Genomic DNA, 25,788 nt, shown 5'->3' with positions numbered 1-25,788 from the left:
TTTAAAGTGAGCGTGCTCTCTGTCCTTCTCTCCTCCCCACTCAGCTCGCTAAATAGCAGCAAAGTTTTTCAGCTCGCTAAGCCGGGGATGAGCGGGGAGGAGGGAGAAAAGCAGAGCCTGCTTGCTTTAAAGGAGCAAAGCGGGAGAGGAGCCTTCTCCCCTTATACCCCTCTTCTTCATTATTAGCAGCATCCTTCTCCACCCACCCCACGCGTGCTCCTTGTCCCTTGAGTGCTTTTCCTTCCCTCCCCACTTAAAATGTGGTTACAAAGCACGGATCCACATGGATCCTCAGGATTTTTGCATTGGGCTACCCCAAACTCACCGTCAGATCACATGTCTGTGGCCACAGCATGAACCACAAAAATCATACTTCCACTGTTTCGTTTAGAATATTTTTTTCCTTGTTTCCCTCCTCTAAAAACTACGTGCGTGTTATGGTCAGGTGTGTGTTATAGAGCGGAAAATACGGTACTACTTATCCTTCTTCTCCTGTTTATTGCTGTTTATGACCTCCAGAGTTTCCTAAAAGCATTCCTCCTTGCTTACTCTTTTATTTACTCTGAATTACGTATGCATGCTCAAGTAGGAATTAGCTCTTTGTAGTTTTAACTTTTAACTTTGTCCCGTTTTTTGAAATGCTCAGAGGAAATCTGATTGGTTCTTACGAACACTGTGTAAAACGTTCTTTTGTGAATAAAACGACCTGGGCCGGGGGGTGGAGAGGGAATTATTATACGCACTCCTCCCAGAGTCTTGCTGGTCAAGCCTCTGTGTATTTTATTAATCAGAGTCCAATCCTTCCTTGCTTTGGGAATGCCACCTCCGAATATCTGAAGGGATGTCCCAGGGTAGATGGAGCAAGCTTGTTATCTCCTGCTCCGGAGGGTAGGACTCGAACTCATGGCTTCAAGTGACAAGAAAGGAGATTCTGACTGTTAAGTTGTGGGTTGACATAGCAGCCGGCACAGCGATTTCTTCAAGTAGCTCTTTTATTCTGGTAAGCTGGAAATAAACTGACTGTGAACAGCTCAGCCGGCCTGTATTTATAGTCAGCCGGCTGTCAACATTGTAACCATAACAGCTCAGAGTTCCCGCCTAAAATAACGGACGCGGACCTGAGTGAAAACTATCTACAGACCTGAGTGAAAACTATATACAATATCCCCCTGTTGGCCCAGGGTGAACTACACTACATAGCACCAGACCTGAGTGAAAACTATATACAATATCCCCCTGTTGGCCCAGGGTGAAACTACACTACATAACACCCCTCCCCACCGAGATAAGGCGTTAGTTACAATCGTAATGGTTTCCTTATATACAGCACTACGCGTAATGGTTCAATTAGGCACAAAAGCATATCGGTTACATTTCCCCTACTTAGACCAACAGTGATACCTGTCTAACAACATAGTCCTTTAAATAAGTTGGGCGCTTGGAAACTCTGCCAGACCGCCGGGGACTGGTAGCCAAGTCCGGAGGGCCACACAGTTCTCGCTAAGGCTGTGGTGCGACCCTAGGTGGCGTTGGAACCAACTCCCCTGGATCCGCTGCTGTGGGTGGAGCCTCCGCAAGTGGAGTGGTCTGAGTCTGTTCTGAAACGGCTTGGTTCGGCTCCACGCTGGCAGTTTGCGAGGGAGGTGTAGGTGGGGCCTCGCCATCTGTACGTGTCTCTTCCGGAGCCGCAAGCGCAGTTGGGGGCACCTCGATAGTGTCCAAGTCCCCAACCCTGCGCCTAAGCTGGTCTATGTGCCGTCGCCACAAGCGTCCGTCTTCGAGTGCCACCTGGTATGAGCGAGGTCCAGTGACTCCCACTACTGTGGCTGGCACCCAAGGGATGTCCCCCACATAGTTCCGGGCAAAGACCTGGTTTCCTGGGACAAATGACCGTGGTGCGTTGGCAAAGCCTGGGGGTTCAGCCACGGCAAAGTCTGGGTGTAGCCGGTCGAGCGGTGACCTGAGGCGGCGGCCCATAAGCAGTTCAGCAGGGCTCCTCCCTGTGGCCGCATGAGGGGTGATGTGTTGCACGAACAAGTATTCGGCGACCCGCTCATGCCAGTCTCCCCGGTCCAGGCGCGCCAGTGCCTCTTTTGTCGAGCGCACCATTCTTTCTGCTTGCCCGTTGCTGGATGGATGAAAAGGTGCCGTTAGGGCATGGCGGATGCCCAGTCCCAAAAGATACCGCTCAAACGTGCCTGACGTGAACTGCGGTCCGTTGTCAGAGACCAGGACATCAGGACACCCATGCGTTGCAAACAGGCCTCGCAGCACCCGGATGACAGCTTCGGTAGTGGTGGAGGGCATCAGGGCGACCTCCAGCCATTTGGAATAGGCGTCCACCACTACCATAAAGGTCCGGCCGTGAAAGGGGCCAGCCAGATCGATGTGCACCCTCGACCAGGGTGTCTTTGGCGTCTCCCAGGTGTGTCCCTTAGCTGCCGGTGGTGCAGGCCTCGACTCTTGGCACGCTTGGCAGGCGGACACCCAGGCAGTGATGGCATCGTCCATATTAGGCCACCAGACGTAACACCGAGCCAACGCCTTCATTTTGACAATTCCCGGGTGGCCAACGTGCAGAGCCTCCAGGACGCGCTGACGGAGTCCCTGGGGAATCACGACGCGGTCTCCCCATAGCAGACAGCCGCGATGAGCTGAGAGTTCATGTTGTCTGGTTGCGAAGGGCTGGAACTCCGATGCAAAAGGCCCTTGTGGCCACCCCCTCCACACCCAGTTGAGCACCCGGCTGATGGTGCGATCCTGGGCAGACGCGGAGGCCACAGTGGCAGCCGATACGGGCGCTGTCGGAAGATCCTCAATCAGAAGGAGCGATGAAGCTGGAGCCGGGTCTTCCACAAATGCTGGAAGAGGGCAACGGCTGAGGGCGTCGGCATGGCCCATCGATTTCCCCGGGCAATGGATGAGCCGGTAGTGGTAGGCAGCCAGGAAAACAGTCCATCGCAGCATGCGTGGTGAGAGGACCGGTGGAGTTGGACGATCACCGGCGAGGAGGCCCAGGAGTGGCTTGTGGTCAGTGATGAGGTCAAAAGTCCTGCCATAGAGGTATTCATGGAACCTCTTCACTCCAGCCACAAGTGCCAATGCCTCCTTGTCGAGCTGGCTGTAATTCCGTTCCGTCGGAGATAGTGTCCTGGAAAAGTAGGCGAGCGGTGCTTCTCTTCCATCTGGAAAACGGTGACTAAGGACAGCACCGATGCCAAAAGGTGAGGCGTCGCAGGCAAGGACCAGCGGCCTGGATTCACTGTACTGTACCAGCACACTGTCTGAAGAAAGGAGGGCCTTGACCGCGTTGAAGGCTGCCGTCTCCCGATGACCCCAGGCCCAAGGCGTCTTAGTGCTAAGGAGTCGGTGAAGAGGCTCAGCCACTGTGGCTTTGTGGGGCAGGAACATGTTATAAAAGTTCAGCAGCCCCAGGAATGCCTGCAACTCCGTTTTGTTTTTTGGGGTGGGGGCCTGCTGGATAGCGCGGATCTTGGATGTGGTTGGATGAAGGCCGGAGGCATCGATAAGATAGCCCAGGAACTCTACCTGTGAAACGGCAATCTGGCACTTCTCCCTCTTTACCTTAAGCCCGGCCTCCTGGAACCTGGTCAGCACGGCACGGAGGCGCTCGAACAGCTGCTGGTGTGAGTCTGCAGACACCAAGACGTCATCAAAATATGGTACCACGCCCGGAAGCCCTTGCAGGAGACGCTCCATAAGGCTTTGGAAGATGCCAGGAGCCACACTCACCCCGAACTGCAACCGGCGGCAACGGAATGCCCCCCGGTGGGTGACGATCGTCTGGGCCTCAGCAGTGGCATCATCGACAGGCAGTTGTTGATAGGCTTGGGCAAGGTCCAGCTTAGCGAAGACCTTACCCTCACCCAGGGAATGCAGCAGGTGGTGGACAACAGGAACCAGATAAGCGTGCTGCTGAAGTGCCTTGTTAATCGTGCACTTGTAGTCAGCGCAGATTCTCACCGACCCATCTGGCTTGACAGGCGTGACGATGGGGGTTTCCCACTTTGCGTGGTCAACCGGCTCCAAAACTCCTTGGGCGATCAGTTTGTCCAGTTGTTCGTCCACCTTAGCCTTGAGAGCAAAGGGAACCCGGCGTGGCTTTAGCTTGATGGGGGCGACTTGTGGGTCAAGGCTAAAGGAGATGGGCGTACCTGTATATTGCCCCAAGGTGCCGTCAAAAACCTCGGCAAAGTCTTTGACCAGACCCTCAGTCTCTGCGTTAGAGATGCAGTTGATGCCGGTGATTTCCAGGCCGAGGGCATCAAACCAGTCTAGCCCTAGGAGGCTTGGCCGCTGACCTTCGACCACCACCAACCAGAGCAGGCCCGAAAAATCCTTGAAGGCGATCCGGAACCGGCCAACGCCTACCACGGGAATGTCGTTTCCCTGGTAGTCTCTCAGGTGTACGCGGTGAGAGTCGAGTTGCCTTTTGGACACTCTGGGTACCAGTCTTTTGAGGGTGCTCCATGACACGATGGACAGGGCAGACCCGGTGTCGATCTCCATGTCACATGGAGCTCCTTCAATGAGCACCGTGACGTTCAGCTTGCGTCGCGTCGACGAGTCGGTTTGGCCAATCGTGGTTCCAGACGGGCAGCGGCAGTTGGTGAGAGCGAAACAACTTTCCTTGGCAGACTGGAGTGAAGACTTGGACTTGCGAGTCGATGAAGGGGGGGTGTCAGACGGAGCCGATCGGCAGACCTTAGCGATGTGGCCCCTTCTGGAACACTTCCTACAGACGGCGTCTCTGAATCGACACTTGGCACGGGAATGGTTGCCTCCGCAGCCAGCACATTCCGGTTGGCCCTTGGAGTTCTGTTGGAACTTCCTGCGCTCCCGCTTTGTCTGGTGCACATCATCGTCTTCACTGGAGGATGCCTCATCACTGCTGGCCTCTTCATGATGCACCGGAACTGGCTCCCTAGCAAGACGCGGGCTGCTGGACTTGCGGATCTCCTGAGCGGAGCGTTCAGCAGCTTCTGAGGCCACAGCCTCTTCAATGGCTTTCTGTAGCGTGAGGTCTGGCTTGGCTAGGAGACGCCGTTGCAGATGGATGTCCCGGACCCCGCAGACGATTCGATCCATCAGGGCATCGTCTAAGTCTCGGAACTCACAGTGCATTGCAGCCTGTCGCAGGGCGGTGGTGTAGTTGTTGATTGACTCCCCCTCTGCCTGGTTCCGGTGGTAGAACGCATGGCGGGCAGCAATCTTGGACGGCTTTGGTGCGTAGTGGCTGCGGAGCTTCTCTTGGATCGTGTTCCATGGTGTTTCCTGGACTGCTTCAGGCGCAACCAATGCTCGGGCCGTCTCAAACACCTCAGGCCCACAGAGGCTGAGGAATAGGCCCCGCTTCCGATCCTTTGATACTGCTGTCAGCTCGTTGGCTTGGAGGTAGCAGTCGAACCGAGCGAGGTAGGAGTCCCATGATTCAGATGCTGGCGCAAACGGCGGTAGAGGCACAAGTGAAGCCATGATTCTGATGCCGGCGTGAAGGGCGATGGATGGAACACAGTGCTCCAGCCAGAACAGTCAGCTCTGAATTGGTTCTGCCCAGTGATTTCGCTCAGTGATTTCGCTCTGTGATTCAGCTCAGTTCAGAGGCTGGCCGCATCTGGCTGTGCTCTGATGTCCATCCATCCCATCCTCGTCGCCAGAGTTAAGTTGTGGGTTGACATAGCAGCCGGCACAGCGATTTCTTCAAGTAGCTCTTTTATTCTGGTAAGCTGGAAATAAACTGACTGCGAACAGCTCAGCCGGCCTGTATTTATAGTCAGCCGGCTGTCAACATTGTAACCATAACAGCTCAGAGTTCCCGCCTAAAATAACGGACGCGGACCTGAGTGAAAACTATCTACAGACCTGAGTGAAAACTATATACAGTATCCCCCTGTTGGCCCAGGGTGAAACTACACTACATAACACTGACTAAACATAAGAACTTTCTGACCATAAGAACCGTTTGACAGTGAAACAGATTTCTTCGGAAGGTGGCAGACTCCCCTTCCTTGGAGGCCTTTAAGCAGAGTTTGGGTGGTCATCTGTCAGGGATTCTTCAGCACTGCAGGGGGTTGGACTAGATGGCCCTTGGGTGTCCCTTTCAACCCTACTAGCATTAGTGCCTACTGAAAACATATTTGTTTAGGCGAGGCCGTCTGGATGTTTAGGAAGCCAACGCGGTTTTTAATCTATTTTAACTTTCCAAAAGTCCTATATTATCGTTGTTAGTTCTGACTACAGATAATCCTAGTGCAAAGTATCAGCTTGCTTTTTCGCTTTTCTGCAAACCGCTCTGATTTCCAGCACACACACCCCACAAATAAATTTAATTCTGAATAAGCAATAAATGTTTTCTGAGGCTACAGGATACCAGGCAGAGGGCCTTCTCGGTAGTGGCGCCCGCCCTGTGGAACGCCCTCCCACCAGATGTCAAAGAGATAAACAACTACCTGACATTCAGAAGACATCTGAAGGCAGCCCTGTTCAGGGAAGTTTTTAATATGTAACGCTGTACTGTTTTTAACACTGATTGGGAGCCGCCCAGAGTGGCTGAAGAAACTCAGCCAGATGGGCGGGGTATAAATAATAATAATTATTATTATTATTATTATTATTATTACACCCCTCCCTGCGCCCCCTTACCTGGCAGAAACACCCCCCCCTTGATTTCAACGGTAATCGCTTCCGAGTCACTGTGTTTGGGATTGCGCCGTTCATCAGTCAGAACTCTGCGCATGCTCCAAGGCTCTGTGTACATTGAGGAGGTTTTTGTTTTGCAATCAAGCGATGTGCCGATTTTTCGAAACAAATCAATCAGTAGAAGCGGGCGCAAACTCCCCACACTTGCCTTGATCTTTATTTCATCTTCTGGCCCCCTGTCCACTCACCTTCACATTGGAGGGGTCGAAAAGCCCCTCGGGAATACGAAGCCTCTCCGCCCCGTAGTCTGTGTTGTAGCCGTTGGGCATTTCGTAGTGGACGGTGGGCATCTGCGCGGCCACCCTGCTCGGGACAAGAGGGCGAGGGCACAGACAGATTTACGTATAAGCTAAACAAGCTATGCAATGACAAACGTAGACAGCATCTTAAAAAGCAGAGACATCACCTTGCCAACAAAGGTCCGTATAGTTAAAGCTCTGGTTTTCCCAGTAGTGATGTATGGAAGTCAGAGCTGGACCCTAAAGAAGGCTGATGGCCGAAGAATGGATGCTTTTGAATTCTGGTGCTGGAGGAGACTCTTGAGAGTCCCATGGACTGCAAGAAGATCAAACCTCTCCATTCTGAAGGAGATCAGCCCTGAGTGCTCACTGGAAGGGCAGATCCTGAAGCTGAGGCTCCAAGACTTTGGCCACCTCAGGAGAAGAGAAGACTCCCTGGAAAAGACCCTGATGTTGGGAAAGATGGAGGGCCCAAGGAGAAGGGGACGACGGAGGATGAGATGGTGGGACAGTGTTCTTGAAGCTACCAGCATGAGTTTGACCCAACTGCGGGAGGCAGTGGAAGACAGGAGTGCCTGGCGTGCTCTGGTCCAGGGGGTCACAAAGAGTCGGACACGACTAAACAACAACAAACAAGCTATAGCTTAGGGCCCCACTCTCTTGGGGCCCCCAAAAAAACTTAAAGGAAAATAAACTGGATGTACATTTCCAAAATATAAGACAAAAAACAAATAAAATAAGACCGACATACAGCGACAGTGTTTTCTGTTGTGTAGGCTCCTATTTGTTAGGTGCAAATGGCTTTAGATACCGTATCTTTCGCTCTATAAGACTCACTTTTTCCCTCCCCAAAAGTAAGGGGGAATGTGTGTGCGTCTTATGGAGCGAATGCAGGCTGCGCAGCTATCCCAGAAGCCAGAACAGCAAGAGGGATGGCTGCTTTCACTGCGCACCGTGATCCCTCTTGCTGTTCTGGCTTCTGAGATTCAGAATATTTTTTTTTTCTTGTTTTCCTCCTCCAAAAACTAGGTGCGTCTTGTGGTCTGGTGCGTCTTACAGAGCGAAAAATACGGTACCTATTAGGTCCATAAATGACCATATAGCATATATTCAACGTGGAAAAACAGCAACAATTTGTTGTTGACAAAGGACAGCTGGACATATAAAGGGCCCCATTACCTTCAGTAGCTTAAAGGTAAAGGGACCCCTGACCATTAGGTCCAGTTGTGACCGACTCTGGGGTTGGGGCGCTCACCTCGCTTTACTGGCCGAGGGAGCCGGCGTCCAGCTTCCGGGTCATGTGGCCAGCAGGACTAAGCCGCTTCTGGCGAACCAGAGCAGCGCACGGAAACGCCGTTTACCTTCCCGCCAGAGCGGTACCTATTTATCTACTTGCACTTGGCAGGAGCAGGGACTGAGCAACGGGAGCTCACCCCGTCGCAGGGATTAGGGCCTCATCTAACCTAAATCCGGCCCTGTGCACAGCATGCTTGGATAGAGAGAATTTTTCTTCCCTCTCTCCTAACACTGGACATCCAACGAAGATGAATGTTGGAAGATTATTTTTTTTAAAGAAAGTCATTCATAACAGAGCACAGATGGACTGTGGAACTCCTCGCCTCAGTATGCAGTGACAGCCACCCACTCAGATGGCTTTAAAAGGGGAATGGGACAAATTCATGGAGGAGGAGATGGCTATGACAGCTACTAGCCATGGCGGTTCTCTTCTGCTTTCACATCAACGCTCCTGGATGTGGGATGAATCAGCTTGCTTAACTCTCATGCGCTCATGAAGGGGTTAAAACCATAGAGCAAGCCACGCTATTTCAGCGCCTTCTGGAAACATTATTGTTTAGACAGGCCTGTCCAGATCTTGAGCATCACAGAAATGCAGAGCTGAAAGGGACCCAAGGGTCATCTAGCCCAACCCGCTTTTGCCCAATGCGGGACTCGAACCCACGACCTTGAGGTTAAGAGTCTCGTGAGTCTCTTGGTCTACCAACTGAGCTGGCACAAGTTTCAATCTGTTGGGATTTCTTTTTGCCTATTGTTCTTTTAACTTTTTCAAAAGTCTTATATTATTACGTTGTTAATTTTTCTCACTGTTGAATTCCATTGGGGTTTTTTTGGGGGGGGGAGTTCCCCATAAGCCACCCTCCCCTAACCTGGCCACTTCCAGCTGCTTCGGACTACAACTCCCATGAGCCTCAGCCATGGAGGTCACCTTGTTAAGGATGGCTGGCATGATCTTTCCTGGACCCGAGTTCAAATTCTTTAGCTGAGGTTCGAGGGTTGGACTGGATGACCCTTGGGTACCCCTTCCAATTCTACGAGTCTGTGACTCATGAGATCTGGAAAACTGGGTGCTTAGTCCCAGAAAGATGCTGCTGTGTCAGTCTCCCAAGTAGCACGGGACGCTCTGTCGCTCTTGACACCTGGCTTCCCGTTTTGACTTTCGCTGAGTTTCCACAGGAGAAACATGACTCCCCATCGTGATGCAAATCTATTCCTGTCCTGTAGCGTCTGCACTGAAGGGTCACCTCCACTTTGTCCCCCAAATTGCCGTCCTTTTGCCTCCCTCAAATCTAAACCTTCCCCTGACACGAGCGAGTCAGCTGTATTCTGACTTTCTATGCAGTGGTACCTTGGCTCTCAAAATTAATCCGTTCCGGAAGTCCGCTCCTAAACCAAAGCGTTCCAAAACCGAGGTGCGCTTTCCCATAGAAAGCAATGCAAAACGGATTAATACCAGACTTTGGAAAACAACCCCTGAAACAGCCATTTAACATAAATTTTACTATCTAAGGAGACCATTGATCCATAAAATGAAAGCAATAAACAATGTACTGCAGTCACACAATCAATCCATCAGTAGCTGAACTGGGTTCCGCACGGTCACAAAACAAAAACAAAAAAGAGCCGCAAAAGCAAAAACGCAAAATAAATAGCAAAAACAGGCAGACCTCAGCATAAGACTCAAAACAGAAGCGTAACGCTCAAAACGGAGCACGTTCAGCTTCCGAAAAAGGTTCACAAACCTTCTGGGTTTGCAGTGTTTGGGTTCCAAGTTGTTTGAGTACCAAGGCGTTTGAGAACTAAGGTACCCCTGTATGCCACATTTGTTTTACAGACCTCCTTGCTGCATTGTAAAATCACTCCAGCGTGCTTCACAGGGAGCAATAGCCGGCTAGCTAGGCAGCCAGTCGTATATTCAACTTTATATAAATAATTATTGAACTTCGGAACTCTCTGCCTCTTGATATAAGAGCAGGCATCTCTACTGCACTCCTTTTGGCGCTGGCTAAAAACATTACCGTTTAGACCAGCCTACCCATGGGTTTAGAAATCTGGTGCACGTTTTAATCTATCGTTACTTCCCCCCTCCTGAAAGTTTTATATTGTTCTTGTTGATTCTTCGCCATCCATAATCTCCTTGCTTTGTCTTTTTTTGGAAAAACCACTCTGATGTTCTCTTTTCGCGAAAAGGCGGTGTGTAAATTTTACGGAATAAATCAATAAGTATTCCGAGGCCTCTGAGTCTGGGGAGGAGCCAAAGAGGGTTCCCAAAAGGACGAATGGAGCAGATTATGAAGAGTTTGGCCACCAAGGAAACGGTGTCATTACTGTGCTGCAGGCGTGGGTTGGGCTGGATGATTCTTGGGGGTCCCTTACAACTCTACAACGATTCTACGGAAACTACAACTAATCCAGAACGCGGCAGCCAGACTGGTGACTGGGGGCGGCCGCCGAGACCACATAACACTAGTCTTGAAAGACCTACATTGGCTCCCAGTACGTTTCCAAGCACAATTCAAAGTGTTGGTGCTGACCTTGAAAGCCCTAAACGGCCTCAAAGGCCCAGCAGAGCTGAAGGAGCGTCTCCACCCCCATCGTTCTGCCCGGACACGGAGGTCCAACTCCGAGGGCCTTCTGGCGGTTCCCTCTCTGCAAGAAGCCGAGTTACAGGGAACCAGGCAGAGGGCCTTCTCGGTAGTGGCGCCCGCCCTGTGGAACACCCTCCTTTCAGATGTCAAGGAAATAAACAACTATCTGACTTTTAGAAGACACCTGAAGGCAGCCCTGCTTAGGGAAGTTTTTAATGTTTGATGTTTAATAATAATAATAATTTATTATTTATACCCCGCCCCTCTGGCTGAGTTTCCCCAGCCACTCTGGGCGGCTCCCAATTGCGTGTTAAAAACAATACAGCATTATCGCTTTTTCAAAATTATTAGTAGTAGTATTCTGTTGGGAGCCGCCCAGAGTGGCTGGGGAAACCAAGCCAGATGGGCAGGGTATGAATGAATGAATGAATGAGTGAATGAATGAATGAATGAATGGGTTGCCGACAAAGGTCCGTATAGTTAAAGCTGTGGTTTTCCCAGTAGTGATGTATGGAAGTGAGCGCTGGACCATCAAGAAGGCTGATCGCCGAAGAATGGATGCTTTTGAATTCTGGTGCTGGAGGAGACTCTTGAGAGTCCCATGGACTGCAAGAAGATCAAACCTCTCCATTCTGAAGGAAATCAGCCCTGAGTGCTCACTGGAAGGACAGATCCTGAAGCTGAGGCTCCAAGACTTTGGCCACCTCATGAGAAGACTCCCTGGAAAAGACCCTGATGTTGGGAAAGATGGAGGGCGCAAGGAGAAGGGGACGACGGAGGACGAGATGGTGGGACAGTGTTCTCGAAGCGACCAGCATGAGTTTGACCAAACTGCGGGAGGCAGTGGAAGACAGGAGTGCCTGGCATGCTCTGGTCCAGGGGGTCACGAAGAGGCGGACACAACTAAACGACTAAACAGCAACAAATAAATGGTGGTGGTGATGATGATGATGATGATGATGATGATGATGATGGTGATGAAAGGAAGGAGTCGCCCCAGCCAAGTTGGACAGAGGCAACGGATTCTCCGAGGTGGACACCCAAATTTAAGCCCTCTCTGCCCCACAACACACACAAACCCCGGTCACCAAACCCATTCCAGCTACTCACTGTTCGTCGTAAGGAGAATCTGAAACTTGCAGCACAGAGGCCTGGAAATCTTGGATGACTTCCTGGTGGGGTTGAAGGTTTAGCAAGGGAGTAAAGAAAGATGGCTTATATTATTCATTTGAATCCTGTTCTCCCAGGTCCTAGTCCTAGCTTTCAGACATGCAAGTCCTCTTTTTTTTTGGCAACAGGCTGTCATCACTTAAAACCTCCTGCCGCCCCCAAAACGCACACAAACCCTCAGACGTCCCAGATCCCAGAATCGTGCCCCCTCCCCCTCTCTCTAGGGACCCAGGAGTCCTGACTCCCCAGCTCTCAGTCTTCTCCCAAGGAACCCCGGAGTCCGGCGAGGTCTCTTACATTGCACATGTAATTGTGCCACGATTTGCTGACTTGAGGCAACTTTTCCTTCTTCTTCCAGTTTGGGGGTGCACCTTCGCGGACCGGCTCCTGCAGGGAACCAAATTGGGGAGAGAGAATTAAAAAAGGAGGGAGTTGGCTACCGATGAAAGAAGAACTGCAGAGAAAATTAACGGACTGCGCAGAACTGGATAAAATGACAGGAAGGATTCGACACCTGCGGGACCAGAGATTTACAGAGGATTGGGAGGAAGATACGAATTATTTGAAGAGCAACTGTACTCAACAAGTTACGCTAGTAGGACTACAGGAAGTTTTGTAAGGAGAAATATATGAAATATTGCAAAGAGGAGAAAGAAAAGAGGTATTATAGTTACGAGATTTAAAAGTTATAGTGAAAATAAGAAATGTAAATTAAGTGAATAGATTGGAAAATTTTCAGATGTGATTGATGGAAGTCAAAAATTGTATAAGATGTAAAGTACATTTAATTATTGTTGAAAATGATATGTTGAATATATATATATATATATATATATATATATATATATATATGGGAGTTGGCAGACTCCCATCTTAAGGGCTGCCCCATGGAAGACAGGGCAAGCTTGTGAAATAAAAATGTAAGGTCTTTTATATATATAATAAATATTCATAAATGTACCAATCAAACACGTACATAAATATATAAACCACATGTCTGAAGCAGCACAGGAAAACAGCCCTGGAACCATTTTGACTCTCAAACTGACCAGATGTTTTCTCTGCAAGGTTGAACGAAATGGAAAAGCCTCCCCATTGTCTTTTCCTTCACAAATCCTGTTTTTAAGGGTATGTCTGTGTATGAATATGGTGAGCCTGTGACCTGGCTCAGGAACGAAGCATTTGTCATTACAAAAGATTGGCCAGGCTCCCCCAGGGTATCCAATCAAGTGAGCATTAACAGGTAACCTGCCAGACAGGAGGTAAACAATGCACTCAGATTTCTGCTGTAGACCACCCCTTTCTGTGATGTAGGTATGTTTCTGGGGGTGGTCTTGGACTCCAGGGCGGGCAATTTAAAATGTCTATATTTAAGGGCGGGCACACCTTTGTTCGGGGTCCTCCTCCTTTCCTGCATGTGAAGGGGGCACCCTGTTGCAACAGTTCAATAAAGATCAGGCTTACTAGCTGCTTTGCTTCTCAATATTCTCTGGTTGGCCTCTGCTATTTTTCTCCGACCGATGGAGAACCTACAAAGGACTCTATAAGGGCTCTTGTGTCCCCCATAAGGGAATACGGGCAGATTTTCGTTTATTACACTTGTTTTCTGCTGCTCCCAGAGAGGAAGCCTGGAACCAATAGATTCAAACGACAAGGAAAGATATTCTGACTAAACGTTGGTAAGAACTTTTTGAGGGTCAGAGCCATTTGACAGAGGAAATGGGTTTATTAAGCAGAGGTCGGGTAACGATCTGTCAGGAATTTATTTATTTTTTAAGAAGATATTTATTAAGAGTTTTTAAGCTATAACAAAAAAATGAAAAATAAAAAAACCATACAAAATAAAAGTAGTTAAAAACACATTAATTTTCCATAGCATAACTTCCTTACACTTATTTCCCCGGACCTCCTAATACCTCCCTTCTTTGTATTCCAGTTCAATTTGTTGGTTCAGCAAATCCTTACCATTAAACTTTTACCCATTTGTGAGACCCTTTTTTTTCATAACTCTTAAAGCATTACAGCTGGAAACCGCTTAGTTTCTTTCCAACATCCTTCTAACATTCATTAATTTTACAATATTCTTCCAATCTTCTTTCACCGACTCTTCTCCCTGATCTCGGATTCTGCCAGTCATTTCTGCCACATCAGGGATTTCTTAGCTGTGATTCTTGTGTTGAAGGGGGTTGGGATAGATGACCTTTGGGCGGTCCCTTCCAACTCGACATTTCAATGACTGTATGTGTTAGATGAGCACTTCCATGAGCCTTGACCCTAGGTCTGATTTTACCTGCATAAGCCAAGTGGAAGGTCTTGCAGAAATTTATGTATAGGCTGGGAGGGGGGTTGCCCCTCCCGCAGATAGCATGCACCTGTAGCCCACTACCAAAATCAGCACAATCACTTGTGATTTGTCCCCACAAAACACTTCATCACAGTTTCTTCCTGCCTATTCAAAGGGCCTTTGCTGCACGATACCAAATGTAAGAATTCACTGATCAATGGATCTCTGTACTGGCTCACTGGGAAAACTTCAGAAATCCATATAGACCTGTGAGCTCAGCTCCTCAGCAGCCCCTCTGCCTGACTGATAATCCCTGGCCTCCTGATACCTGAGTGCCAGACCGGTAGCCATTCCAGAAAGAACAAACCCAGATGAAGACAAAAGGGTGGGATTAACTTGGCTGGGAAACAGGGAAATGTGAATATCTCTTTTCTTACACTTGATGGGTGTTTGGTGGAGGGCAAGGAGAACCATGGGGCAGGGTCCAGGATGCTCAGATTCCTGCCACCAGACCTCCCCTTTCATGATGTAACAGTGATGTACGAGTGATGTAGTTTGGGGGGGGTGTAACATGGGGATGAGCAGCTAATCAAAGTTTGGGTTCTCTTTTGTTTGGGGCTTCCCTCTTGCTTCACCTGGTGGCAGGTGGGAGTCCTGTCTCGAGGGTCTTCAATCAAGACCAAGCCGACTGGCTGCTGTTTTGCTCTGGGATTCCTGGCCGGGGTCCTTGTTTTTTGTCCAAGGGAGCCCTCAGATTTCTCCGTTAACAAAGGAGGAACTCTTTTAACTGGACAAATTTGGATAGGTGCAAGCTTCAAAGATACACAGAGCTCCTCATCGGAGAGGCTGGTTTGTTCTTAGCGAGAGAGCAAGCAAAATTGATTTCTAAGGCAGGATTCTTTCCTCTGGTGTAGATCAGGGCCCAAAGTTTCACTCCAGGATGCACATGGTTTGTAACCCGTATACTTATAAATTTATAAGCCAGGCTTCCTCAAGTTGGTGCCTTGTTTAGGACTACTTGGTCTCTGCCCCCGTCACCTCGCCAATGCCTCCATTTCCTGCTCTCCTGCGTCATGGGGACACTGACAGGAATTGTGCATAAGGAGCCTTCTCAAAGCCAAGTGGATGCTGCAGCTAAGCCCTGGGTCCCCGTCCCCGACTCTGGTTAGTGACGGAACAGGAAGGGGGCAATACCACCTTGGCAGCGATCATGTAGGGAGGGACGATCTCGATGTTCATCTCCTGGAAAAGTTCCCGGCACTGCATGGAGATGAAGTCTCCGGCCAGAGGGGATTTCACGATTCCTGAAAGGGGAAGGGAGGGAGGGAAAGAAGGAAGGAATGAAGCGAGGAGGAGAGCTGTGAGCTTCCTGTCCCTGTGGATCACGACCCTTGGCTCCTCTTCCATCCCCTCCTCTCTGCATCCTCTTCCCAGACCACAGAACCACCTCGCTGTTTCTCCAGACCCAAGAGGTCTGGACTTCCGCCTCCCAGAATCCTTTGCGCTCATGCATCACTCCTTCTCAACCCACCCTTATTAATATCCTTACTCTTATTAATAGTAACAGGTCTACTGCCATGCGCTCTACGTGGGGCTACCTTTGAAGGTGACCCGGAAACTACAACTAATCTAGAATGCGGCAGCCAGACTGGGGACTGGGGGCGGCCGCCGAGACTACATAACACTGGTCCTGAAAGACCTACATTGGCTCCCAGGACGTTTCCGAGCACAATTCACAGTGTTGGTGCTGACCTTGAAAGCCCTAAACAGCCCCAAAGGCCCAGTAGACCTGAAAGAGTGTCTCCACCTCCATCGTTCGGCCTGGACACGGAGGTCCAGCTCCGAGGGCCTTCTGGCAGTTCCCTCCCTGCGAGAAGTGATGTTATAGGGAACCAGGCACAGGGCCTTCTCGGTAGTGGCGCCCTCCCATCAGATGTCAAGGAAATAAACAACTATCTGACTTTTAGAAGACACCTGAAGGCAGCCCTGCTTAGGGAAGCTTTTAATGCTTGATGTCTTACTGTGTTTTTATACTTTGTGGCTCGGGAAACCCAGTACGGATAAGGCCCTTTACACAGGTAAACTGGTTCCAAGTTGTTAAGGGCTTTGCATAACAATAACAACAACCTGAACTTGTCTGGTAGCAAACAGGCAAGCAGTGCAGATCTCTGAGCACAGGTGTCATATGCCGACAAATGCAACTTTTAAAAAGCTTTTCCTAAAAGACGTACAGCTACAAAAATAAAAAAGGCAATCACAAAAAAAAATAGATATCCCTTCTCCGACCTTGTTGCAGGATGTAACCGTCATGAACTGGGATGGCGGTCGTGTGTGTGGCTCCACTGTCCAGAACGAGTCCAGTGCTCCGTCCGTTTGCAAAACTGGGGGTTCGGGAGTCAAGGCTTCAGCAAGTCAAACTGTGTGGGTGTGGGGTTTTTTGGGGGGGAGGAGAGCTAATTTGCATGCAGAAGGTTGCAGGTTCAATTCCCAATGGTATCTCCAAGTAGCAGTAAGAAAGATTCCTTGCCTGGAATCTTGGACAGCTGCTACTGCACGAATTTTTGCACCCTTGATTTCAGGAAGGGGGATAATAATAATAATAATAATAATAATAATAATAATAATAATAGGTAAAGGTAAAGGACCCCTGACAGTTAAATCCAGTTGCCAACGACTCTGGGGTTGCGGCGCTCACCTCACTTTATTGGCCGAGGGAGCCGGCGTACAGCTTCCGGGTCATGTGGCCAGCATGACTAAGCCGCTTCTGGCGAACCAGAGCAGCGCACGAAAACACCGTTTACCTTCCCACCGGAGTGGTACCTATTTATCTACTTGCACTTTGACGTGCTTTCGAACTGCTAGGTTGGCAGGAGCAGGGACCGAGCAACGGGAGCTCACCCCTTCGCGGGGATTCGAACCGCCGACCTTCTGATCGCCAAGCCCAAGAGGCTCAGTGGTTTAGACCACAGCGCCACATGCGTCCCTTTTAATAATACAGTGGACGCTCGGGTTGCGAACATGATCTGTGTGGGAAGCACGTTCGCAACCCGCAGCGTTGCGTCTGCACATGCGCGGGTTGCGATTCGGTGCTTTTGCGCATGCGCAAAGCACAATTTAGCGCTTCTGTGCATGCGCAACCGCCAAAGTAATCCGTTCTGGTACTTCCGGGTTTTGGTGCATCCGTAACCTGAAAAAATGCAACCTGAAGCATCTGTAACCCGAGGTATGACTGGAAGAAGAAGAAGAAGAAGAAGAAGAAGAAGAAGAAGAAGAGTAGTAGTAGTAGTAGTTAACTGTTGGAACTGCCCGCCACTGGATATTTTGGAGTAGCAGAGAGGGGCTGGAAGAGTACTGTATTTTTCGCTCGATAACACGCACCTGACCATAACACGCACATAGTTTTTAGAGGAGGAAAACAAGGGGGGGGAATTCTGAACGAAACAGTGGATGTATCATTTTTGTGCTTCATGGTGCGGCCACAGACATGTGATTTGACGGTGAGTTTGGGGTAGCCCAATGCAAAAATCCTGAGAATCCATGTGGATCTGTGCTTTGTAACCAAGTTTTAAGTGGGGAGGGAAGGAAAAACACAGAAGGGACAAGGAGCACGAGAGGGTTGTGCGGAGAAGCAGCTGGCTCACAATGCAGGAGAGGGATTTAATGGGAGAGAGGAAAGGAAGGCAAAAGTTTTCCCCCACCCACCAGCCTGCGCGCAGTGTGACTAGGAAGGAATTAGAAGGAAGGACGCGATCCTTTCCTTTCCCCTCTGCTTGCCAGGAGGGCAGGGGATTTCCCTGCTCTTTGTTGCCTTTGAGCAAACACAGCAACCGAAAACAGAAGCGGGTGGGCAGTAAGATCCTGAGGCAGAATGCAAGAAAGCAGCAACCTCCTCTCTTTAGCCTTCCCTCCTCCACGGGATCTGATTTTTGCCCCTGTACTCAGGCCAGTCGGCTCCAGGGACCACACATTCACTCAATAACACACACAGACATTTCCCCTTACTTTTTAGGAGAAAAAATGTGAGTGTTATAGTGAGAAAAATACGGTAATCTGTTTTGTTGTTAGGCTCAGGCGGGGAGGTAAAGCGACCGAGCCTCGCTCCCCGTTAGGATACGCGGTGAGGACGGCCGTCTTGCAGAGGAAGAACGCCGGGATGCTATAATGCTCAAACATCAGTTCCGTCAGCTTCTCACGCTTGGCCCTCGTGTTCCACTGCAAGAGAGGGGAGGGGGCAAAACATGAGGGAAACAGAGGCAGGCGGCTTCACGTTGCACAAGAGCAGGGGATTTATGCAGCTGGGATTCCTGCAATCCAGGGGGATGGTCTAGATGACTTTGGGGGGTCCCTTCCAACTCTACGATTCTTTGATTTGGGGGAGCGGTGCATTGCAGAATACGTACCGGGGCTTCGGACATAAGCACCGGGTGGAGGTTCGGCTCCGATTTGATGTGTTTGTTGTAGGTGTGGTCCAGAATGGCTTGAAAGCAGTCCCAGTCTTCAACTGGGGTAGAAAGGAGAATTCGGACAGTGTCAGGAATGGACCCGCCAACAACAGCCTTTTCAACAGTTCTCCATCGTTTCAGGGACTTCCCACTAGAGGGCGCCGTCCACTGAATCAGACGTTACAGTGCAGTTTAGTGGGGGAATAGTGACACCTGTGGCTGTTAAAGGAATAGCCAGGCAATGCGCTTCAATGCACATTAGCGGTTTCCAAGTAACTCCAATGCACTGGGGTGCACCTCATCTGAAGCTGCCTGCCTGGCGACGTCTTGATGTTTATGGGGAAGGTGGGCTTTTATGGGGGGGGGATCTTCACGGCTAAGAGGGACAGATTCTGCAGTGCAGAAGAGCAAAAGTGGGGACAAACTGTTGCGCACTTAAACCAGTTTCACCCCTGTTTCAGCGACTCCCAAACAGGGGTAGAAAGATCGGCCAGTCTCCACACTCTCAGTTTCTCATTTCTACCAACCTTAAATTCAGCCGCCCAGATTTTCTACTTCAATTTGCAACTGTTCAAAGGAAAATGTGCTCAGGAAAATTCGCCCGGAATTCAGGGCAAATTTCTCCTAACAAACCCATTCGCCGTATTTGTATGCGGTTTGGAGTAACGTACGCATTTTCTGAAACAATTTCCCCTAACATAACAAATATCTGCAGGTGGTTTTTCACTAATATAGTCCTTTCCCCTAAGCTATGCATTTCTGTAACCGCTGGCCGGTTGGAGAAGCAGATTGCAAAATACAGGGACTTGCATATTCCAAAGGCTAGTTTTATTTATTTTTAGAGTGAGATGATAGATTTGCCTTTAAACATGAGCTGAATTGAAACCCTTCCCCCATTCCTATAAATTATCCCAATTAAACATAAGACCATAAGAAAAGATGGCTGAATCAGGCCAGCAGCCTATCTGTTCCAGCACCTCACAGAAGCCAATTCTGCGAAACTAGCGAGCAGAATTCGAACCCAAGAGCAACAGACACCCCTTCCTGTGGCTTCCAACAACTGGTACTCAGAAGCATTACTTCTATTGATAGCCCTCTCCCCTGCCACAAATTTCTCTTTCAAAGCCAGCCAGGTTGGTGGCCTCCAGTGGCGGGGAGTTCCAAAGATTAACCTGCAGGAAGAGGGACTTTCCTCGCTCTGTCCTGAACTCTGGGAATTGTAGAGCATCCAGGCCAAGGACCCCTCCCCAAACCCTTCGCCCTCCCCATAGCTGCCATGTCCCATACTCATTCCGTTCTTGAGGGGCGAGATGACCTCCGTGTTCTCCCGGGGGACGTGCAAGGAGTTGGTGTCGATATAATAGACCTTCCCGGATTTTTTCTCCTTGTCTCCATCCAGCTCCATCGCCGATTCGTCGTGAGAGAGTAGCCCCACAGTGGTGGGGAAATCTGCCTACAAAGAGAGAGGTGGGGTGGTTTGGGGACCGAGCAACGGGAACTCACCCCGTTACGGGGATTCGAACCACCGACCTTCCGATTGGCAAGCCCTAGGCTCTGTGGTTTAACCCACAGCGCCACCCGCGTCCCTTAAACTGAAACTGACACGGGGAGAAATAGAAGAAGGCAAAAGGTTAAAGGAGGGAGGGGGAGGCTGAAGGGTTGGGGTATTTTGGGGTGCCCCCAGGCATTGTACCTTAGGGCAGTCTTCGCCAGCATAGCCAGCCCGGACTGAGAACGAGCCGATGTCGAAGACCAGAGCTCCAACCTCATCTATGGAGGAATCAAAGGTATATAGGTTAAATTCAGGAATTTGGGGGGGAATTTGTGACATGCCACCCCCCCCCAAGGAGACTTGCAAAGTGCCCAGTTTGCTATCTTTTCTGTGCCCAATGGGGATAATAAACACTGATTAGGATAAATATGGAACTGATTTACCAATAAGAAGGTGAAATATTGAAGGTAAAAAAAGTGATCAAAGAAATGCTAAGAATTTAGTAAGATGTGTGGAAGTCAGAAAGAGGGAGGGGTCGATGCTCTGTTAGAGCAATGTATTCGGATATGGAATTATGTAACAAAATGTGAATATTTTAAAAATGGAAAACTTAATAAAAATTATTATGGGGGGGGATAGGATAAATGGAACAATTTATGCACTGTAGAAATCTCTGCCAGCAACTACAGTGGTACCTTGGCTCTCAAACTTAATCCGTTCCAGAAGTCCATTCTGAAACCAAAGCGCGTTCTAAAACCAAGGCACGCTTTCCCATAGAAAGTAATGCAAAACGGATTGATCCGTTCCAGACTTTTAACAACCCCTAAAATAGCCATTAAATTAATCTAATGAGACCACTGATCTATAAAATGGAAGCAATAATCAATGCACTGTACTATAAAATAAATAAGACAGTATTGTAGATGATAAAAATGAAAATTTAATTTTATTCTTCCCTACACTGATGATAGTCACTGTTTGGATGGGGGGCTTTTATCCATTTCCGCAGTCACACATCAATCAATCAATCAATCAATCAGTAGTTGAACTGGGTTCCACACAGTCGCAAAAACAAATTAACCAAAAAAGCCTCAAAAACAAACATGCAAAATAAATAGCAAAAACAAAAGAGCCAAACTTAAGTCCGTTTGACTTCCGAAATGTTCGAAAACCAAGGCGCAGCTTCTGATTGGTGCAGGCGCTCCAGAAACAATAGCCGACAGCAGCATTGGACGTTCGGCTTCCGAAAAACGTTTGAAAACCGGAACACTCACTTCCGGGTTTTCGGAGTTTGAGAACCAAAGTGTTTGAAAACCAAGGTACCACTGTACTAGGGAACGTTCACTAAAAGCTGTGCATGGATGGTGTTTAACACTGAGGTGCCTATCATATATGAAGCCTGATGCTGTCTTGTTATGTTGGGAAAGGATGCAAAATTATAGGTACATACGAACATATGTGGTGGGAATGCCCGCAAATAGAACAATTTCGGAAGCCTGTTTTTTAAAGAGATATCTCTGCTTACAGCTCAGACAATCCCAATAACCCTAACATTAGCCTTATATATATATACTTCAGATATGGACCGATTAAGAAGGAATTAGTAACACATTGATTAACAGCTGCTAGAAAAGGAATAGCAATTGGTGAATATTGATCACTGGTATAATATTGTCTAGCAAATAGCCATACTGGAAATGTTGTCACAATAATTTAGGGTGGCAAGGCGAGAGAGCAAAACGTGTTACATTTTACATTTTATGGTGTGAGTTTATTAAATATGCAAATGAAACAGCGCACTGATGAAAAAGACCTACAATATATATCGCAATATGACGTGGTTAAGCACGCAATACTCTTTATCTCGCTCCTATTATTCTGCGTTTTCCAAACTGATTTACTGAAGAACTCATTTAAGTGGTTTACTGGAACCATCTCATTATTACGTGATATAAAGTAATATATTTACTATATATATTTACTATTTACAAAGTAATATATTTACTGTTTTGCCCCCCTAGTGACACATATTAACAGTCATGTCATGTTTTATGATTTATGTGTGTACAATTTTGTAACCAGAAAAAAAGAATAATAATTATTATGATTATGTGTCCGTAAAAAAAAAATTTCAAGATTTAAAATCGAGGAAGCTGAGATTCCTGCATTTCAGGGGATTGGGCTAAATGACCTCAGGATCCCTTAAAACTCTACAATTCTATCATTCTAAGCAAAGTTGGATGAGAATACATACATTTTATTTGAGTAGTTTTTAAATATATATATATATATATTGTATATAAAACAGGCAGAACTATTATAGCAACTGATGAAAATTTGAAGATGAAAAACAAAACTAAAATAGCAACTCCCAATAATGACCCTCAGCTTTATCAGATTATCGAGTCTAACTCCAAATTTGCCTGGTTTGTGATGAGAATGCTGATTGATAACCCAAGACAGATCAGAAAACAATTTACCAAAGACTTTCCAGACTTATATCGAGCTGGACCAGAAGATAAAATAGAAATGGGAAGATATATGAGACAAAATAAATTGCCAAGAATTTCAAATGAAAAGTTGAATACTTTAAATGCACCAGTTAATAGATCAGAAATCTCAAATGCCATTAAAAAAGCAAAAACAGGGAAAGCACCAGACCCAGATGGATTAACTGCAAAATATTATAAAAAAAATTAATTCAACCATTACAAAATGTAATGAATGAAATATTAAAGGTATGGGAAATAGTAAGACTTGGAAAGAGGCTTTTATTACTCTAATTCCAAAACAAGAAATGGAAGTTAAAAATTATAGACCTATTTCACTATTAAACAGTGATTATAAATTGTATGCAAACATATTAGCTAATAGAATGAAATATATATTATTAGAAATAATACATCAAGATCAAACAGGATTTTTGCCAGGAAGACATATGAAAGATCATATAAGGAATGTAGTCGATATTGTTGAATATCTGGAAGTAAGGAATGAAAAACAGGCAGCAATGTTTGTACATGCGGAAAAAGCATTTGATAACGTTTCGTGGACCTTTATGTTAAAGGTCCTGGAAGAAATGAACGTCCCTTGTCACCTTCATTGTTTATTTTAGTCTTAGAGGTGCTGGTGAGAGACATAAAAGCAGATGATATTAGAGGAACAACCGTAGGAAATAAGTCATATAAATTAAAGGCATTTGTGGATGATTTAGCGATCACAGTAGAAGACCTGATCAATTCATTAGTAAAAGTATTAGAAAAAAATACAAAAATTTGGACAGGCAACAGGCTTTAAATTAAATAAAAATAAAACAAACATCCCAAAAAAATATTCCAGAACAAAATAAAAAAGAGTTACAGCAGGTGACAGAAATAATTATACATAAAAAGTGAAATATTTGGGAATATGGTTAACAGCCAAAAAACATTAACTTATTTAAAGATAATTATGAAAAAAATGTGGAAATAAATAAAAAGAAATTTGGGGAAGAATGAATTTATCTCTGTTAGGAAGGATAGTGGTAATTAAGATGAATGTATTGCCAAAAATGATATTCCTAACTGAATCAATCCTAACCCTAATCCTAACCCTGCCCCAAAAAGCTTGCAATTTTTATAATCTGATTCAAGGGGGGCAGTGAAGGAAGGGGAGATAAAAGCCTGAAAGCAAGTAGGCCTATCTATAGCAGGTATAGGCACACTCGGCCCTCCAGATGTTTTGAGACTACAATTCCCATCATCCCTGACCACCGGTCCTGTTAGCTAGGGATGATGGGAGTTGTAGTCCCAAAACATCTGGAGGGCTGAGTTTGCCTATATGCCTGATCTATAGCAGCCTTGACAGGCTGACACCCAGCCAGCCAGCTGTTTGGGACTACAACTCCCATCACTGGCTGGGGATGATGGGAGCTGTAGTCCAAAAGAACTGGGGAGCACCAGCACATCAAGGGGTGCCTTGTAAGTGCAACTATCTTCATTCAGCAGAGCAGAAGCAGGAAAACGACCTTTTGGCGCCCCATTAAACCAACGCCCGAGGAATCAGGCGGCTCAAAGAAGCGAGCCAAGTCACATTCAGCAGGGACAATAAAAAAAGAGATGGATCTGACTCAAGTCCGGGTTGGCACCTGAGTTGGACTATGCACAAGGACCCTCGAGGCTGCTGGATCAGGCCGGCGCCCCCCCCCCAGTCCAGCACCCTCTTCTCCCAGTTGCCAACCGGATGCCTCATTGGCCAAACCAGCAAGCAAGGATTTGCGCGCAAGAGCGCATCTCTCCGCTCCTTGCGGCCGGTAGCCGTCGCTAGGCTTCTCCTCCGTGAATTTCCCCCCTCCTCCGGCTTGGTGGTCCCCGCTGCTTCCTGTGGGGGTGAGTTCCGCAGTTTCCCTGCCCTCCTGGCTGGCTGGGAGGAAGCCCCCAGCTGGGAGCGAGGAGCAGGGTGGGCGCGCGGGCGCAACACCTTCTCCAGCCGCCCTAGCCAAGTGCAGGAATGCAGCTGTTGCTGGGGCGCAGGCGGACCGGGATGCTGGCGGCAAAGGGTCTCCTCGGGGTGCCCCGCGACCAGATGCATGCAGGGCCCAGATCTGGGGGGGCTGGGGGCTGCCGGGACCCCCCTCCCCAAGCCAAGCAGCTGCAACGCCGATGGCAACCCAGCCTTTACCTCCTCCGTAGACCCCTCCGCTCATCGCGGCTCCCAGGCAGCGCCAGCGCCCCTTTGCAATGCTCCGGATTGGGTGGGTGGGTGTCTGAGAGCCCCCGGGCTCTGGCTGGCGGGGGGGGGGTCTCGCCACGGACGGGGCAGGGCTGGTTGGGAGATTTCAGCACCCAGGCCAGTGGACAGCGACCCGGGGAGGGGAGGGGGCTGCGGAGGGAGGGAGGGAGAGATCAAGGTGGAAGGGGGGGTGGGGGGAGTAAGGGATGCGTCATAGCCAATCAGAGCTCCGCACCCCCCCCCGACCAGCGGAATCCCTGATTGGCTGCCATTGGAGACAATGAGAAGAGAGAACAGCTGCATTCTTAAAGGAGCCAAGGCGGTGGGGGCAGCTGAAATCCAGGGAGACTGGGGTGGGGGGCTGCCACCCCCTTACAGTGTTGGGAGGGGGGCAAAAGGCAGAGTGAGACCCTTAAGGCACATAGGAAGAAGAAGAAGAAGAGTCCTGTTGGATCAGGCGGCTGGCGCCTTGAGCCCGCCATCATTTGCACATTGGCCAGCCAATTTGTCCCCATAGGAAGTCACCGTCCCCAGCAGGATTCGAACTGGTGTTCGGAAGCATTAGTGCCTCTGACAGTGCAGAGCCATCGTGGCTAGCAGACGCTTATTGCGCTCTCCTTCTCCATGGAGTTGTCCCAGTTTTTTTGTTTTTTTTTTAACTAACATATTCCTTTTTGTTTTACTACAGGTGAAACTCGGAAAATTAGAACATCGTGGGAAAGTTCATTTACAGTGGTACCTCTGGTTACATACGCTTCAGGTTGCATACACTTCAGGTTACAGACTCCACTAACCCAGAAATAGTACCTCGGGTTAAGAACTTTGCTTCAGGATGAGAACAGAAATC

General features: G+C 48.4%; 1 protein-coding gene across 1 annotated transcript in view; it reads right to left on the bottom strand.

Moving 5' to 3' along the window:
* ACTL6B (actin like 6B) overlaps positions 1-25,112 on the bottom strand; it is a 31,941-nt gene extending 6,829 nt beyond the window's left edge. The window contains exons 1-10 of the mRNA XM_082197774.1: positions 24,891-25,112; positions 20,433-20,509; positions 20,027-20,192; positions 18,698-18,798; positions 18,412-18,509; positions 16,584-16,678; positions 15,495-15,601; positions 12,311-12,400; positions 11,954-12,015; positions 6,909-7,023 (exon numbers count right to left, since the gene is read on the bottom strand). Coding sequence (XP_082053900.1) covers positions 6,909-7,023; positions 11,954-12,015; positions 12,311-12,400; positions 15,495-15,601; positions 16,584-16,678; positions 18,412-18,509; positions 18,698-18,798; positions 20,027-20,192; positions 20,433-20,509; positions 24,891-24,915 — 936 coding nt within the window. The 5' untranslated portion in view covers positions 24,916-25,112. The remainder of the gene's footprint in view (positions 1-6,908; positions 7,024-11,953; positions 12,016-12,310; positions 12,401-15,494; positions 15,602-16,583; positions 16,679-18,411; positions 18,510-18,697; positions 18,799-20,026; positions 20,193-20,432; positions 20,510-24,890) is intronic.
* Positions 25,113-25,788: the final 676 nt, after the last annotated feature.

The sequence above is a fragment of the Podarcis vaucheri genome (genome assembly GCF_965113315.1).
Source record: "Podarcis vaucheri genome assembly, chromosome: 13".
NCBI lineage: Eukaryota > Metazoa > Chordata > Lepidosauria > Squamata > Lacertidae > Podarcis > Podarcis vaucheri.
The sequence above is the reverse complement of the archived record's forward strand: the minus strand, read 5'-3'. Positions and strand labels throughout refer to the sequence as shown.